Source organism: Numenius arquata, chromosome 5, assembly GCF_964106895.1.
Source record: "Numenius arquata chromosome 5, bNumArq3.hap1.1, whole genome shotgun sequence".
NCBI classification, from domain to species: Eukaryota; Metazoa; Chordata; class Aves; order Charadriiformes; family Scolopacidae; genus Numenius; species Numenius arquata.
In genome coordinates this window covers 44,353,903-44,372,967 of record NC_133580.1, presented here as the reverse complement: position 1 = coordinate 44,372,967, position 19,065 = coordinate 44,353,903, and the positions used below count along the sequence as shown (strand labels likewise).

Sequence of the window (19,065 nt, the reverse complement as noted above, 5' to 3'; positions counted from 1 at the left end):
ATCAGTCTGCCCTAGATGGGCGTTGATTATCTGTAGGACTTAAAGCACCTACTCGGCAGACAGGAGAGCTGTACGACAGCAGGGCATAGGTGAGTTGAAAAGTAAAAATTTCAAGTGTAAGAAAAAGAAACTAAAGCAAGAAGTTGAATAGTAAGTATGAATTTAACTTGTGTAATAATAGGAATGCCAACTTTCTGTGTTTTCCTCAGCTAAAATTTTCTGCATGTGAGGAAATATTTTTATCCACTTGGTGATTGGGAAAACCACAGATAATTGTCCAAAAGTCAACTACAAATAACTGGGAAGAAAGTCAGTATTTTGTGTCTAGTGAAACAGAAGCAATGAAGAAAGGGAGAAACACGTGAAAGATATCTTTTTCATGTTCTTGAAAAGTGCGAGAAATGTCAATATTAAAAATGAAAATTAGAATGGAGAAATGTGAAGACAGACCACCACCCCTACCACCTCCCTCCCAGAAAATAATAATTCACAAATACAAAGAGCAAGAGCAGTGTGTGAGGTGCAGCCAAACACGTTGGGAGTATCAGGAAAGAACTTTTAGCAAATATAGTGGCTGCTTGTGGGAAGCTACAGTACTTTTCTTTTTATAATATTAATAATACAATTTTTGTAGCATTAATATTTTATCACTAGCTGATGAAAAAGAATTAGGATAATATTTTGAAAATTAACAAAAAATACCGTAAGACAGTAAAAGAAAATAGAAGAAAATGCATACTGCAGCTTAGGTGCGTGTACAATATTATAGATTAGGTGACCATAAAAGATGTGTAAATTTGACCTTCAGACACTGAAAACATTTGCAAATACTGAATAGGGAGATAAAACAAGGAAGTATTTTTGAAGATTCAAACATGTGGGAATGAACATGTTCTTCCAAACCATAGGTCACGATTAGTAAATGTGATTATTTTTCTCCAGGGACCTGGCAATGAACTTCTGAGCTGAAGCGTAAGCTTTTTACTCTGCATGAAATTGGTAGTTCTGGCAGTACATTGTAGATGATGAAATAGGTAATGTAAAAATAGGTTTTGTTCCATAGCTGAGTGAAGGTGATCTGAATAGACAGCTGTGCGAATGTGTGATGAGTCTGGATCTGATCACCTCTATTTGAGCAAATAGAATTTGTAAAATGAGGCATAAAATTTTATGGCTTGTGGTAACAAGAGAAGAAGATGTGATTTAAAGGTACAAAGCCTGGTAGGTTTCTTCTCATTAGTAGCATTTTAACACCAGGACTGTTGTGCTTTGTTTTAGATGTTCATTTACAAGATGGATATCAAAGTAGTTGGGAAGCTAAAAGTTAACGAGAAGTACTAAATTACTGTAGGGCTGAGGGAGTTCAAAACTGTACGGAAAGCTCAGGAGAACAGTATTTCTCTGTAAGTTGGTGATCCCCTAGAGAGGGCGAAGAGAAGATGGGTTTTTGTAAAGCTGTTGGTTTTAACCCTTAGGAGGCAGCAGCAGAAGTTAGGGAAGGAGCAGACTGGTTTTACCAGTTCAGGAAAATACAGATATTACAGACAGACAGCATTGGAAACCGAAACCAAGCATATTTTGAGTCAACTGTTTACAGGGCAGCATTTGGCAGAATGTAAGGTAAGTAAGGTAGGGATTATTTCTTGAAACCCATTTTTTAATGGGCTTTCTTTTGGATATAACTAGTGTTAAGTGTGTGTTATAGTGTGCTGGTTAATTTTCAGCCTGAAAGCAACCTGTTTATTACAGTAATAGAAGTTCTTCAGAGCTTTATCGCAGTTCTTCATCCTTTACTATCTTGTCCTGCTGGAGTAGATGCTGTTGTTCTATCTCAAGTAGTTTATAGTCTTACTTAAACTTACAGTGTATTAAAAATGTTTGTTTCTTATGTCCTAAGTCAGCATTAAAACCCAAGCTGCCCACAGCAGAAGTTAGTTCAGGCATCTGCCATGCTGCTCGGGTTGGATGAGGAGCATTCGGAACCTGTACACTAACAAATCTTGTAATTGGCTTGGTAATGTCTATGAAGCATGAATCTAATAATTCCAGTGCTCTGATATGTGGGGATTGTTATACTGAAACAAAGTCATAGTTTATAAGTCACTAATAAATAACATTTGACAACTGATTAAGTCCTAATATGATTTGCTATACATAGATTTCCTAAGAGACTTACAGTGCTGCTACTCTTTTCTGAATACTTTTAACTCTAGGGACAGACTTCATTTTTGCTTTATATGTTCTTAAGCAAAATGTACTACTATAATCGAGTATCTCTGTTTCGGTGTTACAGAATTAACTTGTATTGAGCTATAGTTGGTATTCCATCCATTACTGGAAGTATCCTGTTTGGTTTTTTTTTTTTCAGCAGATTGTTAATTTATCTTAATCTATTAAAATAATTTATCTTATTTTAAGATTATTGGGACAATAATTATCTTAATCTATTAAGTAATATGTAATCTTCATGAGTGCAAAGTGCTCTGATTTTAACTGGAAATTAGATTTTGTCCAACAGATCTCCTAGCACCACATTTAAGGCTCTTAACCTTAGAGGCTTTTGAATTCTAGTCAGCTGTGGATCCTACTGGATTCCAACATGCAGATATTATCAGTTGTGTAACTAGAAACTGAGTTATAGTATCTATCAGAAAACTTGATCAAGAAGTTGACACAATTGTCTACAGAGCTGTAACACTTAAATTTCAGGTTGATGTGAACCTAAACCATGGTAAAAGAGATTGAGGCATGTTATGCACATTGAAAAATAGAGATAGAAGAGCGTAGCCTCTTCTTAATGCACTTATATTTGACAAGTGATTTTGCTGTGAAAAACTGAAAAGAAATATACTTTTTTTTGGTATCAGGTGCTTAAGAAAATTTTTGAGTTGAACACTTTAAAAAATGTTTACTTTTAATATAGTAGTACACAAATTGTGCAACTGTGTCCAAATAAGATGGTATGCATTCTATTCTGAAAAGTTTCTAAGATAACCAAAAATAATTTTAAACAGCAGTGCAAATGAACAGATTTTGTTAGTTGCTTCTTTTTGTTCTGTGCCTTTCCTGAAGAGCCTTCCCTAGGATAATATCGTATTAAACATACAGTTGTAAAATTATGCCCAGTTACTGCTGTGAACGCTTTGATTATTTTTGAGTCACACTGACTGGAAGAGCCTGCAAATTTATATCCAAAAATATATTTACAGTTTTCTCCTATTATTTAACCATTGTATGTATTTTTCTAGGAATCTTGGTGGAAAAAAAACTTGATAGGAGATGCATACATTTGACTTAATTTTATTACATCGCTATTGTTATTTTCGGTTCAAGATGGTATTTTCGGTTCAACTTAACCTTTAAGTTATTACGTACTTGGCAAACAGTTCCAGGCAGTTTCCCATTTCCTAAGTTTTAACATGCACAGGAATATGTTTCAAAGTATTGTTTTTTTAAAAAAAAAAAAAAAAAACCAAAACTAAATGAAGGTATGTTTTTTCTCATTACACAGGTACAGGGTTGTGGTATCGTATCCTCCTCAGAGTGAAGCAGAACTTGAACTTAAGGAAGGTGACATTGTTTTTGTACACAAAAAACGTGAGGATGGCTGGTTCAAAGGCACTCTGCAACGAAATGGAAAAACTGGCCTTTTCCCCGGCAGCTTTGTAGAGAACATTTGAGAAGATTCATTCCAAGAGCTTCAAATCATACTGTACTGTAAAATAGCACAAATATTTTACCAGAAAAAGCACAGTCATGAAATATTTTCAAATGACTGTAATGTAAACAAAAATCTACATATTTTTACAGTGTCTATAGCACAATTACACCAGCGAACAAAGAAGATGAAGGCATCTGCTGGTTTTATCACTTTGGATTCTTAAGTGTGATGTGTGCCTTGTACTGTCTGATTTATTATATAGAGGAACTTTTTTTTTCCCCAAGTATGTTACATAAATGAACAATTGTTTACAAGGCTGTAACTAATTTATTCTTGTTTTTTAAACTTGAATTTTGTGTAATGGCTAAAATTCTTGTGACTATGATTTTAACAAATTATTAATTTATGAAAGAATAACTAAGGGGAAGCTGGATTCTCTCCTTATGAGCAAGCAATTATATCTGATAAAGAGCCTCCCATTTATCCTCTGGACATTTTTCCCCTGCTGTGTCTGACAGTGGAGTTAGTCTCTGTTTTATGAGTTAATGTTGAGTGGTGGTGATGTGGCGTCAAATAGAATTTGCCAAGTGGGGAAAAAAAATATGTGTATTTTGTTCTTTGGACAGAGAAAAAAAAAAAAAGTCAGTGGTGTTCTTGAGTCTAGTTCTACTTCTTCATAAATCACCCAAGTAGAGTAATGTTTCCAGGAGGCAAAGATGTATATGAACAACTTAATAAAATTCAACCATCTCAAGGTTAGGATCATCTCAAGGTTAGGAAGGAAGAAATTTAGGAGTGCCAATAAGAAATTCCCTATACCTTCTGTTTATGTAATAACTTGGCTATTTGAACAAAGCTTAGCTTTGTATATTTGGCCAGTTCTTTGGGCATTTAGCGCTCAGGATCCAACAAAATTGGAAGGAATGTTAAAGCCCAATACTTAGAATGATTATATCTTGAAAACATCTGTTTGATAAGACTGAATATAAAAATAAAATTATAAGTTGTACTTAATGTCTAAAAATGCCTAAGAAGTGTAATTTGCTATGTTTTCTTCTCAAACTGATCTGCATGGCCAAGAGATGTTTTAAAATGTCTGAGCAATAGTGGTGGTAAGTGATGCACTTGTGTTAAAGTGAAAGGCTGTATGAAACACTGTGAAAACTTTACTAACTTCTTAACCATTGCTACTTTGGTATGTTCTGACCTTTTCTTTGTCTTGCATGTGTTACTCAATTCTTGCAGTAATATAACTGTGCATGGTTGGCATTTTCCATTCCAGTTTCCTGTTGCTGGGTTATTTTGCTCTGAAAGTTTCCCAAAAGCCACTTGACCAAAACTAGTGAGCAACTCACCTTCAACCAGAGAAGGTGTCCAGTGTTTGAATCATTAATAAAATATTTTAATGCCCTTGCAGCTGATGGATATACAGAATGCAGCCTGCAAGAAAAGTGTTGTTAGTCTTTCAGGGTTTTGTTAGAGATTTGACACTGGTGAACACACACGCTACTCAGCTGAACTTGGGTTTTTTTTTATTATTTTATCCTTTGATTATAGCAGTTTAGTGGTCATTTTTTGCAAGATACTGAGCACAATCACCTCCAGTTTAATCTGATGTAATTTGGCTGATACTCAGCACTTTAAAAAGGGATGCCAGTAGTGTGATTCAGTGTCTCACAGTACACAGAAACAGTGATGAAAAAGTACACAGTGATGTGTTAAATCCTTATAATTTTAATTTTTTTGAGATTATACATTGAAAAATATCAAATGTTAATGACAAGGATTTCTTGCAATATCAGGTAATATCATGATGGTCTTAAAAATAAGAAAAAATATATCTATAAATATATATAGTTGGACATGACAGCATTCCCAAATTAACCATCTCTCTGAAACACTGTATAATTCAGTTTTTGTGTTTTTAAAGATTTTTAAATAGTTTACTTGAATATTCATGTAATATATAAAGGTTTTGTGAAATGAATTTTAGTTAGAAAGAAGCTGATATCAGCTTTTGTCAGCATAAATTGGCACTAGTGTGTCGTAATATTCTTATTTTGGAAAATTTAGTGCATTTTATATTAAAGACTACTAAAGGTTAATTTTTTTCTATCTCTACTCTCCATATTTTAAACTAAGTGACTAAGGTACCTCTATTAATAGAATTTCACGGTGTAAAGTCAGTTAAAAATCAGCTGTTAATCCGATAGTTCTGTTAGATGGAATACATTTTTAATTGATTTTTTTTTTTTTAACATTAAGTAAATGTTTGTAAAAAGGGCTTATTACATAGCAGTGGAACAATGACAAAAACGCAGTTTGTCATGCTTTTTTGTGATCTTTTAGGGGTTATTTTTTGGTTCTGGCTTGGGATTAATTCAGTGTAGAAACAGACAAACCCTGTGCATTTGCTTTGTGTAATTCCATAAAAAAATTTTGTAAGGTATTTTATATCTATGTTTGAAGTCCAGTGAATGTTAAGTGTTTGATTTACTATGTTAAACTTTCAATCCTAATAAATATTTTCTTAGCAAACAGCTAAATCAAAATGTGTATGCAAACATTAAACTTAAATTACTTGTAAAGAATTTGACAATAAAATTACCAGAACTTAATTGCAGAATTCATAGGAGGATATTTCTGCTCATAGAGGAAGAAGTCGTCAGATGCCGTAATGTTAGAAGTTTGGAATGATGAATATAAAGCAAAATTTGTAGTGAGAACTGAGGATCTGGCTGATCTTCTCCATCTTCGTATTTCTGCGAGTAACTTCAGAAGAGGTGGGTAACTTTCATCTCCGTCTGATCATGACTGACTGGTTTGGTCTTGTCAACAGCCATCAGGTGCATAATAGTTACAAAGTCCTTTTCCTAGAGGACAAAGTTTGTAGCTTGACTGGTCTGCTGAGTGTATATTGAGGGATAGTCCCCAGCCCTGAGGGTGAAGCATCCACCTGAACTTTCACTGAGGGCAAACTGTTTGGTGGTAAGAGACTGGTTTGCCCTGAGGGGGTTTGCTGGGCACAGCAGTCAGACGGCAACTGCCGAACTAGGAGATCATCTGGATTTGAATGTGGTTACGTGTCTACTGTATAAATGTGGCTGCTGGGAAAATGGTAGAAAGTTAATCCTAAAATTGTTTGCAGAAATGTTTAGACTGTAAATGTGTCAAAAACTGCAATAGACTCCTTGTTAGTTCAGACTGACCAGGACTTAGATTCTGCTAGCAGTGAGTGATGCAGCATTAGGTCCTCTCAGTAAAGGAGCATCTAGTCTAACTTCCCTTAATTAAGGGGGGGAGGCAACATGATTTGTACGAATGCAGAGTAGAGAATACAGAAAACCAGCTTTATTTGTTTTTCAGAATCAGTGCATCCATAGGAGAAAAGTACAAACATCATGACTGTGCAGTAGAAGTAAGACTATTTCTTTGGGTTGGGTTTTTTTTTGCTATTGTAATTATTGAGTAATTCTAATGTGTGTTTTTAACAGTGGGCTTGCCAAAGGTGCCTAAAATCCTTTTCACCCTCACTTCATTACCTCTGCCTTATAGCTGTAATGACAATTATGATAATTTTGCATAGGCTTATAACCATGGATTCTGACCATTCTGGCTTTTTTTCACAGGGCTGGCAAAATGTTTTAACTGGCTTATTCTTTCCAGTAGCTTTAAGCAAATTTGTTTAAAGGTGTATATTGACTGTAATGAAACACAAGAATCTACTTGTCTAGTTAAAAAGATCTGTGTCTGGCATTACTAAAGCTCCTATGGTATAGTCTTTCATATATGTGCAAAATAAGTAGTGATACCACTGATTTCTGTAGGACATACCAGTGCACCCATCGCCTTTGGATTCTTATTACAAATCTGCAATGTGTATACTTCTCATATCACTCTCAGGTACTCTTTCCCTGCACTTTGATAACTTGCTAATGGTAAATCTTACAGCAAATTTGAAATTTGACGTGAGCAAAACCAGTGTCATAATTCTTTTGAATGGCTTAATCATTCATAAGCTGGCATACTTGAAACATTTGTATATAGAAAAAAAAAAAGAGCAGAGAATGGTGATGGTGGATGGTGAGGACATGGACATAAAATGCGGAGAGAGAATGGGAAAGAGAAAATTATTTGGAAGACCTGTATATGGGACCTGAATCTAAGCTAACTCACTTGTGATCTTCCCTCAGTTACCAGTGTCCAGCTCTGTGAAAGGACCTAAGAGGAACTTGGATGTATAAGGCTGAAAATACAGCCCTCGGTCTTCCCTTAGTCTCTTCAGCTTGAATTTGTTGGCTCCTTGTGTCTAGAACAACTGCTGTTGTGGTAGGCCCGAGCTGCATTGTTGTTCTCATGTCAAAACACATCTGAAATCCAGAACTAGGCATCTGTATTCCTGAATTACCTGAAAGGCTTGATATGGTGGGTGTGCTTTAAGAATATATATATGTATCACACTGAGTACTGAGTTAAATAAAAACCACAACAGGAGTTGCAGGTTTGCATTAATGAATGGGGTAGTGTCCACTTTCTACATAGTCTATGCAGTAGAAATGGTATGGATGCAATGCGTTCTTCTTCCACAGTGTTATCCAAATCGCTTTTACTTTCCAGGAGACAAACTTCTTGAGAGTCAGCTAACTTGAAGCTAGCACTTCCTCTTGAAAACCTGAGGTCTCACCCTTTTGAGCTTCAGTTTCCTCATTTGCCAAACTGATGATTCCTGTTCTTGTGAGGTATATGGTATTAAACTTGTTTTGAAAGTAAAGGCAGACTGGTTTTCGTGAATTTGCAAATAGATTCTGATGAATTGACCTGCCTCCAAATACTGGAACAGTATTTGGAGTAACCTGCCTCCAAACAGCTGGAACATCTAAATGTTCCCCTAGAGAAGTCTCCTAGAGACTGATTTCCGTGGGTGAGAGACGTAGCTGATCCATTTGAACAGCTGAAGAGCACTTCGATGAGAATCAGCCCGATACAAGGAACAAAACAAAAATGAATTTGCTATATTCAATCTGCAACGTGCAAAAGCCATTCAAAATGTAGCGTAATGAGCATTTCATGCATGCCTATCAAATTATAGCGGTTTCCCTCAATATAATATTAGTAGATGTCAGAAATGACTATTTATATTTTCCTTCTACCATACCCTTTCTTGTCAGCTGTATTATTTTGCTGAAAAGAGAAGTGGCAAAATCAGTTCTTAACTTCTCTGCCGTTCCTGCTCAGGGGAGTAAATAGAATTTAAGCACAATAACATGAGCCCAATTCTCAATTATTCTCAGTTATAACTAGCTTGTAAAAATTCCTCTTAGCACATGTAAATGAATAGCACTCGGCTGCACTCTGCAGCCAGCTCTAGTGCCTGTATTATGGTTCTGTTTACGTGGCATCCAGAAACCAAAGACCTTGTGATATTTGCATCTAGTAGTCATTTAGATCAAAACCAATTCACAAGATGTGTCCAAATACTAGCTACATTCTAATTTCAAATTGGTGGGAACAGCCTGTACAGCAGTGTAGAGAGTAGAAATTTGACTTGCACAGCAAGAAAAAAAATACACTTTAATTACAAAGGCAGAAAGAAAAATGTCAGGATTTTAAATATCTGTACAGGTGTTTTCTTATCCCTGCTATCTTAGGCGGAACTCCATTCCACAAAGCAAATGGACTTTGATTCCCCCCCTGCCCCCGTATCCCCCTTCCAGGAAGGAAGGCAATATAAGCCTTTAAAATATCCAGATTCTTTGGCATTAGAACACATGGTTGGACTCTAAATTACTGCAAATCAGTGCTACTTCATTGATTTCATTAAACTTTGCTGGCATACACTGAATGTGCCCCCTACTGTTAAATAGTGAAAGAAAATATCTCATCTGCCCTAGAGGAATGAATATGTCTGAAAGAAACTGAGCTGGATGATTTTCATACTTGGAAAATACAGAGCTATTCGGGCAGTGTTATCCTTTTCTCAAAAAATGCTTGTCCCGCTGGTACAGCTAAGGCACTAGATCAAAGATGATGCCGTTTAGCAGCACTGAAAAGCATGGGAGAGCTGTTCGCTTTTCAATCAAACCTATAAATTTTCAGATCCACAATTGCAGAGTAGACTTTGGTTTGCTGACAGCTGCTAGCCCCAAAATCTTTTGCGGTTAGTTGCTGCCGTATTTTCTCATGGTGTATCTGTGGATGCTTGGGACAGAAGATGAGTCAGCAGCAGAATGACTTTAAAGTGGTCATCGACTTTGTTCTCCACAACAAGGGACGTGCCCTAGGTCAAATTTCTTATTTCAGCTGGTTGAACTTCTCAATAAGCTGAAGAATGCGGCTCTAAAAAGTTTACAGTTCAAAGAATTTTTCTCCACTGCTCTGGTAGGCAATCTCAGTGTGTCTTTTGAGTACACACAGATTGGGAAAATCTGCTTATTTTTTGTTCCTTATCAAAGGTTTGCTCCATGCTTCTGTCTAACTTCTGAGTTTATAGTACACAAGTAAATGTTTTCCTTTGTGTATCACTGAAATTCTTTGCATTCAATAATTTAAGATCTCTGATACACAGTATAGCTTTTTTACAAGGATGAAATTTAATAGCTTTTTCATATAAAATAATACTGCGCTTTGTAAAGATCTGCCTTTTCACAAAGAATAAGAACACATGCAAAGACATAAATGTTTTAAAACTCTTAACAAAATGGGTACTCATCTTAGCTCGGCACTCGGTATTCTTGATTACTTGCACCTAATGCATATTCCTTAATACTGAGTTGGTGATCTCTGCCACAGACTGCTGGGTAAAATTCTCAGAAAGCTGGACTGTTTCTGTTGAGAATGTCTGCAGAAAATAGGGGAAGGAGAGCAAAAATGAGATGACCTTTGAATTCTGTCTGAAGAACCGGAGCCTCGGCCAGGACCAACTTTCAGTGGTCCAGTTGTGCATGCCAAAACCATATTTGGTGCTGTGCTCAAGAAAATGACAGTATTTCTCATTTATTCCTTTTCTCACCTCCTTGATAAGGAAATCCACATTAACCTGGTGTCAAAGGCAGGTAAAATTTGGCCATAACTGCAAAACACAACAGAGCTGTCATAATCTGGTTTCTCTGATTTGGTAGTCTAAGTGAACGCTGAGATGATCCCAGAAAAATTAAATACTAAAATGTAAAATGATGTGGGGTGACATTTCTCAACTGTTCTCTACAGCACGGGATCAGCCAGGCTTGAACATCAGTTTCTGAGTCTGGGAAAGTTGCTGCAGTTCTCTCAGTAGGGATTGACATGTCAGCAGTGAACGTGCCAGCGGGGAACGGGTGGGAGGAGAAACAGCCCTGTAATTAAAGAGATCAGTGAAACATTGTCTAGTCCAACCACAGCTGTTTCTTTTTTTGACGCTAAGCTCTCCCTTAGCAAATGATGCTAATGCTCCTCTCCCACAGGAGATTGGTGAGGTTTGTTACTGGATGTGACCAAGCATTTGGATGTCTGGCAGATGAGGACCACATCAGAACTTCGCTAGTTCCACCTTTGTAAGTGTGAGCACAGTCTAGGCTGATGGCGGGAACTGCTGTCAGAGCTGCACAACAGCCTCAGACAGCTAAAACCAAGCTGTGAAAGCTGTCTGCTCCCAGACCAGTTGCGTTTCTTCAGAGGCCATGCTGGTGGAAAAAGATCAGTCAGTAGGATGTGTCTGTCTTAGCACTGTAATATATTTATGTTGGCAAACCTTTGTTGTGCGGACTCTGCATAAGCGTGTTACTGATGAACGAGATGATGTGCGAATCTTTCCATCTGCTCTCTTAGTTCTTTTGCCAATGTGTGTAACAGGTTTGGTTTTGACTGTGAAGTATCACCCTCTTATAGCTGACAGTAATAGAATGTACTTGCGCAGCTGTGATTTAATTATTCTACAGCCCTCTTTTTATTGAGTAATGACTAAATCCACCTGTATGAGAAGTATCTTCTGTAAGTACAAGAGCTGGTTTGGAGAAAAATAATCAAACCTGTACTTTTGAGCTTTTTGGACTTCATCAGATAATGCTAGCAGAGGCTGGAACTCTTTCTAGTTGTTTCTATGTGTCTGAAGATATGTCTGCATGATTTCTACAGTCCTGTCAACAGCAACGTTTTTTAACAAAATAGCATTTTTTTCCAAGGTTAAATACTAGATTCAATCAACTTTTGGTGTTTTGTTTTTTTTTTCTTAAAGCTGTCAGTATATCTGGCAGTGGAAAAAACACAAATTAAAAGTCCATGTTCTTAATAACAAACAGCACTATTGACCAACATACAATAGCTTCTAGCTGGCTTGTATTATCTTCCTGCTATATTTAGTAACACAATAAAATGCTTTTGGAAGAGATATTAGATGCCTAAATAGTGATTCCAAATATAAAAGAGGTCCCTAAGGCATGAATGTAATGTCTTGATTATAACTTTAAATTACTTTTTTATAGCTAGAACTAGCATGTCTGGTGGCTAATTATAATGTAGCCTGACGTTATGCCCAACCACCTCCTTCTCTGTCTTTCTCACATGCACCACTTAACCTCCTAGGCCTTCATTTAATAAAGGATAAAGTGCATTGGATTCTTAGTGAACCAAAAATGTTGTTAAGCACTTTACAGAACAGGACTGGATTTAAACGTGATCTTAAAAGTTAAACGTGTGATGAGGTGTTTTGCTGAATTGAGGATTTTTTTCCCTCTGGACCATCCTGGAAGTAAAGTGGTGGGGTTCTAGGGGAAAAAAGAGCAATATTACTTACAAGTGGAAATTATTTACACTTTTCTAATCCAGCAAAAATAAACTGACGTTTCAAACGTGAAATTCATTTCTTGGGTGCTGTAACACTTAGATATGAGGGGAAAGTACAGCACTGGAGAGCTTGGGTAACATTTTCTATTTTCTAGTTCAAGATTTAATGGTCATGGTTCACTGAATTGGCCTAGAATACTCGCTCTCCCTTCCTCCCAGGTTGTGCATTAGTCACCGTGGCTGTGATTTGGTGTAGTCCTTTGGTGTGTGCGGTACAGCTGTACTGACCTCAGTGGGAGTTTCAGGTGCTTGTGAGTTTTGCTAAATCGGGGGCTTAAGTTATGCCTTGGACCATGCTTAAGCAAATATCCCCAGAGACTTCACCAGCCGGATGTTTTAAACAAGTCTGCTGTCACAGACACTGGGGAGCAGCGCGTGTCTCCCCTGAAAGCGAGTACTGGGCAAAGGCCTTGGGTTGCTGTGATCGGGCAGCCAAGGCCATGGATCCAGACCTGTTTCAAGAAATCCTGGCAACGCTGACAAAAAATTTGATGCACGTTCAGCGTTAGTCGTGTGGAGTCTCGTCTCATTACTGCTGGAAAACCGTTGAAGCCTAGGCTGAGAAATCTATAGCGGCAGAATTAGAAATTAAGAGAGCGCATGTTTTCTCTTTGAGGGAAGGACATAAAGCGCTAGGTGTAAGCTAGACACTGGATCAGGCATCACCAGTGTGCAGGTGCGTAGCTTTGGGTTTGGTGGCAGGAAGGCAACATCTGTGGTACCTGGGAAAACTAGTTAGCCAAGCTGTGAAGGAAAGGGAAGTTGAATGTTATCTGTGCTGACAATTTGAACAATGAACGTTCAAAAGTGGGATGTGGGAGAAGGAGGCCTTTTTCTAAAACATATGTGGAAAGCTCTTTACTTCAGGGGTCATATGTCCAAAGGGTTGGAGGGTGTGACACTAGTGCATATGCTTTTCCTTCTTTCCTTTCTTTGCTCTTTTTAAAAAATAAAGCATTCACTTTGAGGAAAGGAAAGAGTGAGATAATTCTGATTCCTCGCTTTACAGGGAAACTAGAACTGGATGTGTATCAGTGAGGGGGAGCACTAATTCTGGGACGGGTAGTGGTACCAATGCTAGATACCAGCTGCAGGAAGGGCTGCAATAATCTGACAAAATTACTGTGCGTAGGAATTGAATGGCTGCACGCTATTAACTAAAAGATTTATAGTGGCAGGATGTGGTAGAGGCATGAAAATTAAGGCAAACGTGCAATCTGTGCTTGTTAATGTCTGCAAAAAAGACATGCCTTTCAAAAGAGGCTGTAAAAAGAAATTAGGACCTGTAGTGTTAAAACACTTTGTCCTCCAAAGGAAGATACTTGGATGAATGCTATGCCATTAGTATTTGTATGGCTGTAGTTGCTATTTATGTGTTAATGTGGGTGTTCTTCTGAAAGAACTGAAACATGCTGTACCAGAATAAATGGATTTTATTATAGAAAACAGAGCTATAGATGGAGCTGTGAACCAGGCTGATGGTATCTTTGTTTTACCTAGAAATTCTTCTATCGACTCGTGTGTGCTTTGCATAATGCATATATATGCAAAGCACATATATATATGCAATATATATTATACAAATAAACCCAGAAAATTCTTACTTACCGAACAATTACATTTAGAGGCATGAGAGGTGCAAACAGCAATGTTATTGTGAGAGAGCCTTAGTCAAATGGTAGAACTGGGCTTTGTTTTGCATTTTTCATTTACACAGCCTTAGTCAAATGGTAGAACTGGGCTTTGTTTTGCATTTTTCATTTACACACAAGTTTAATTCTCCCAAGTTTGGAGATACTTGGCATGCTGACACCATTAGGTAGCATACTACCCTGTATGATCATCATTGGCAGATGAAATTAACTACTAATTTACTTGCTAGGCTAATAAAATACACAGAAATGGTTAGTATTAGTGGCAGCTGTAATTTCTCAGCTGGTATAAAGATCTTAAAATGTGTGCTGCTTTTTGAGCTGCCATGAGTGGAATACCTACTGCATCCTGTCTTTTATAGCATATCCATCTTATCATCAAGTGAATCTCTGTGTGGCTGCCCTGCGCACGCCAAGGGAGGCTCATTAGGAGCTGCAGCCCAGCGATGGCTTGTCTCACGTTTGCATAGATTTGCCAGCACAGACAGCGCACACTAATTCCACATACGTGGGTTTTCTCATCCCTCGGGGGAGCAGTCTGTCTTATCAAAAACAGAATGACCCTCTTGTCAGCGCAACAGATTTATTAACTTGCAAGAATCTTGTTTTGAAACCTCCTGCTGTGTTGTAAAGTTCCAGATGGCAAAACACAAGAGCGTGGCAGCAAGTGTATTTGTTTACAGCCTCCCCCCTTCCCCCTTCATTGACGGGCTTGTCTTTGCCATCATAATTTCAGAGTGTGGCAGGTACCGTAGTCTTAGAGAAAAAAGCTTCCATTTACAGTCAAACAGTGGAGCTCAGTGCCTTATTTATTTTTCCAGTGTATCTTTTTTTCCTCAAATGCTTAACAAAATAGCAAGCCTAGATTAGTTAAAGCTATGAAGGATTTTGCAACTGGATGCTGCACTACAGCCAAAACGGGTTATAAAACATTTTGCAGAGTTCTGCTGCTAAAAATAGCGATGCATTGAGTTGAGAAAATGCAGAGAGGCTGGAGAAGGTCAGTCAGCACAACATCACCCGGTTCTTACAATGGGGAAAATTTACCCCCTGTTAGCCCACATGGTATTCAGGAGGTGGTGTCCTGCTGTCTACTGGATGAGGCTTTACTGGTTTTCTCCTTTTCATCCCATTTGGTTATCTGTTGTTCTCCTCTTTGTTCCCTGGTCTATTTTCTGCAAGATTACAGCTTTTTCTTTTCTCTTGCATTATTGTCATCAGGCAATGGACCAATGTGTCATAAGTAGAATTGCTTAACATATATTTATCAGATCTTTTATTTACATATATTTAGCAGCTTTTGAATCTAAATATACATTACCACAAAAATACCCCCTCTGTTTTTGTTAAGCATTTGCTTCTTCTAGAAAATGGAATTCTGGCACGTTTTCGTAAATAGGATAAATCTTATTTGAAAAATTACAGGAAATACAGTTATTGTCAAACCCGTCTGTTGGGGTCTTTTAAATTAAGCACTATTTTTTTTTAAACTCCCCCAACCTTCCCTAATCTATTTATTTTTAAATTTCCCATGAAAAATCAATTGAGCAACTCTCCTAAGAAAAGACATTGCCTTTCTAAATGAGATTTAAGGCCTTTATCTGGTAATTCAGTTTTTTCCGGTGCAGTCCCCTTTCTACAGTAAAGCCTAGAAGTGCTTCCCCAGAAAAAGACAGTAACTATAGAGCAGGAGATCTTTCGCAAGGACTTTGTCAATACAGGAAGTTGACAACTATTAGCGTCAATTAAAGATGGGAGAACTGACATTTGGAAGGGAAAAACTGAGTGACTTGGCAAGTCTTAAAAGAAACTTGGAGCCTGCCCTCTGAATCTCAGTTCGTAAGGACATCCTTCCTCTGAGAAACCTAAATAGTGCATTGCTTTAGCATCTCATTCCCTTTCCAGGTTTTTTTATCCCCTCCTTCATGCCACTTGGAAAATAAACTTGGACCGTAAACTCCTGGGAATAGGAGCTGTCATCTGTCCTTATTCTCTGAAACGGCTGGCATGTTCTTAGTTGTAGGAAATTAAATTATAAGCAAAATTTAACTACTTCCTTTTTTTTCTTGTTTGTATCATCTATAAATACTTCCTTTCCTCCTTTCCTCCTTCCCCCCTCTCTCTTTCTTTCCCTCTCTCTTTCTTTCCCTCTCTCTTTCTTTCCCTCTCTCTTTCTTTCCCTCTCTCTTTCTTTCCCTCTCTCTTTCTTTCCCTCTCTCTTTCTTTCCCTCTCTCTTTCTTTCCCTCTCTCTTTCTTTCCCTCTCTTTCAAGTGGTGGGCATCATGTGATGTTAGCTTCCTTAAACGCTCATATTCCAATGGATTTAATGAGCGTTTGGGAGCCAGATGGCATACCATATTTTTTTCAAAACATTTTAAAGCACATGACAGACAACTCATGTTGACAGAAGTGCTTCACTTGAGGTGTCTGTAAAGCAAATGTGTTACTTGTTACTATTAGAGCAGAATAATTGTTTATGAAAGGCACCCTCAAATTCAACAATGATTCGATGAAGTAAACAGAAATGAATTCTGCTATGTAAACACTGCACGCTCTGCAGAAATGTTACCCACTTGTATAGGTTGCCTAAAATAATTATGATCTGAGTGGAAATGCACGATGCAGCGTGGTATTTTGCAACGATAGTCACTGAAGTCCAGATTCAGGCAGTTTTGCTTGAAATCTTCAGTCTGTGGGCAATATTACAGAAAAGGCTACGGCTGGAGACAATAAAAATGACTCTTTCTTGTAAGATGGAAAGAGAGAAGCATTCTTTTTCCCTTTGTCTACTAGGAAGAGAGAAAAACATGAAGGGAATAAATGTATAGAAGAAGGAAAAGACATTAAAGCCATGGACTATTCTAGTTAAGATTGGTTGGACCTGCAGGTTCAGTTTAAAAAGTCCTGCCTAATGAACCTCTTGCTGCAGAGGCTCACCTGGGAGGAGAAGCCAGCTATCTGCTTCTGGGTAAATAGCAGGGTCTTTGATAAATGCTTGGTCTGCACGTAGGCATCTTCTCTGGTTTAGTGGCTAAACCTTGAGAATTAAGAGGAAAGTACAAGCTTGAATCTTCTCAGAATATCCAGTGTTTCAGTTAAATAACTCTCTGAGAAGTCAACCTCTAGCTTTTCTTAAAAAAAATTTCAAACATGGACAAAGGTACTTCATTCCTAAATTTTATTAATATTTTTTTCTGTGTAATTTTCAGTGCTCTTCAGAACTGATATTTTTGGCAAATGTATAGCGCCCTTAAAAAAAAAAGCACCAACCAAAGACCCTGCTCAAGCAATGGTATATGAGCTTTGTGTCTGTTGAAAGAATATGGATGGGGAGAGAGAGAGTGTGTTTCTTTTGTTAAGAAAAAAGAACATGATGTGTAGAAACTGGATAAAGAGAGGCCGAACTCTGACAGAGAGGGGAGTTTGTCCACAGCAGCTGGGTATAGTCTACAACTGCAATGTGCAGAATACAGTATATTCTGTATGTGGAGTATCGAAACAATACGTAACTTTATAGAGAAGATTTAGGCATGTGAAGATAAAACTGAAAAAATACTTAAAATATATATGTGAATTTTTCCTGTTCTAGACAAGAGAAACTCAAAACCCTACAGCTGTATCAACCTGCATCATGTGGCTTTGAATCAGGAGAGTTGTTCATCACTTTTGCATTTTCATAGCAAATGTAGTCATAGTGTTGTAAAATACACACCTTCTAGACTGATCTTCTAAATTGCTCTCCCCTCTTTGTGATAAATATTTAATTGTCTTTGTTATAAAGTAAATATATAGGCTTCATAACAAAATTCCTTGTGCCATCCTGGGTTTCTGTAAGCCACGGTATTAGCTGTGTGTGGTTGGGCAGGAGTGGTTACCAGACCTCTTATGGGGAGCTAGAAAAATGTTTGACTTTTAGTAGAATCTCATCACAAACCATGCTCTTGAAGATCAAAACCTATGAGGAATGACTAAAAAATAAAATTGTTGAAAAAAGTTATGCATTTTATATAATCAAACATTACTTGATCTGACATAGTCTGGCATGAGCAATAGTTAATTATTCCAAGGATGCTAATTGCTTCTGGTAATTTTTGAAGGAAAATATTCACTGTGATAGATAAATTTAAAAATGGTGTAAGCAATAACCTAAAAATACCTCTTCTCATCTTTAATAACCTACTTCCTACCTCATTAAGCCAGCTGATTGGGTATTATTATGATTTACTACTTTAATACTCAATCACTGCAAGGACATACAACAGTAAGGGCTTCTGTATGTCACGAGATGATGAAGTCTTCAGCTGCTCAGTTAAGTACATGAGCAGGATGAAAAGACAACAAAGTATTTCTGTGAGGAGATGCGATATGAAACGAGATTTATTTAGGACAATCTGATAGAGAAAATTGAATGTTGGGAATTGAGCTCCTTGAAAGCTCTCCAAGTGTTACTGTATGTGTTTCAGGCTGCAAAATGGGTAACAGCTGTAAAGAATACTGGTTTTGACATTTCCTATAATACTGGTGAAGATAAAGGAGGTGAGCAGTCCACGAGAGATGAGTGATTGTCACTATCACAGTTGCCATTTGTTATGGAGTGTGTTCAACACTCATTGCTGGCAAATGATCAGCTGATGTTTTGCTAGCGTTAAGTCCTGATGTTCAGGATCTCAGCTATTTGCAGTAATGGGGGGATGACTACACGGTCCCTGGACTTGCTGCTTTCTGTCAGTAAGTAGATGTGCTACATTAAGCTGGTATTCCTGTACTCGATGAATTTGTGCCTCATTAGGGCTAACCTTGAAAACATATTCATGGTCACACAATGAACATATGCTAAAATAGTGAGGCTATACAAACTTGTGGATATGCCTTCAGTTTCATTCCTTCCTTTTCATAAATGGTACAAATTTCAAAGTAGATATTGGGAGGAATCA

The 19,065-nt window shown here is 37.5% G+C and overlaps 1 protein-coding gene across 1 annotated transcript in view; it reads left to right on the top strand.

Moving 5' to 3' along the window:
* SH3RF1 (SH3 domain containing ring finger 1) overlaps positions 1–6,204 on the top strand; it is a 92,553-nt gene extending 86,349 nt beyond the window's left edge. The window contains exon 11 of the mRNA XM_074147503.1: positions 3,512–6,204. Within this exon, the coding sequence (XP_074003604.1) occupies positions 3,512–3,680 (169 nt within the window). The 3' untranslated portion in view covers positions 3,681–6,204. The remainder of the gene's footprint in view (positions 1–3,511) is intronic.
* The last annotated feature ends 12,861 nt before the right edge of the window (positions 6,205–19,065 follow it).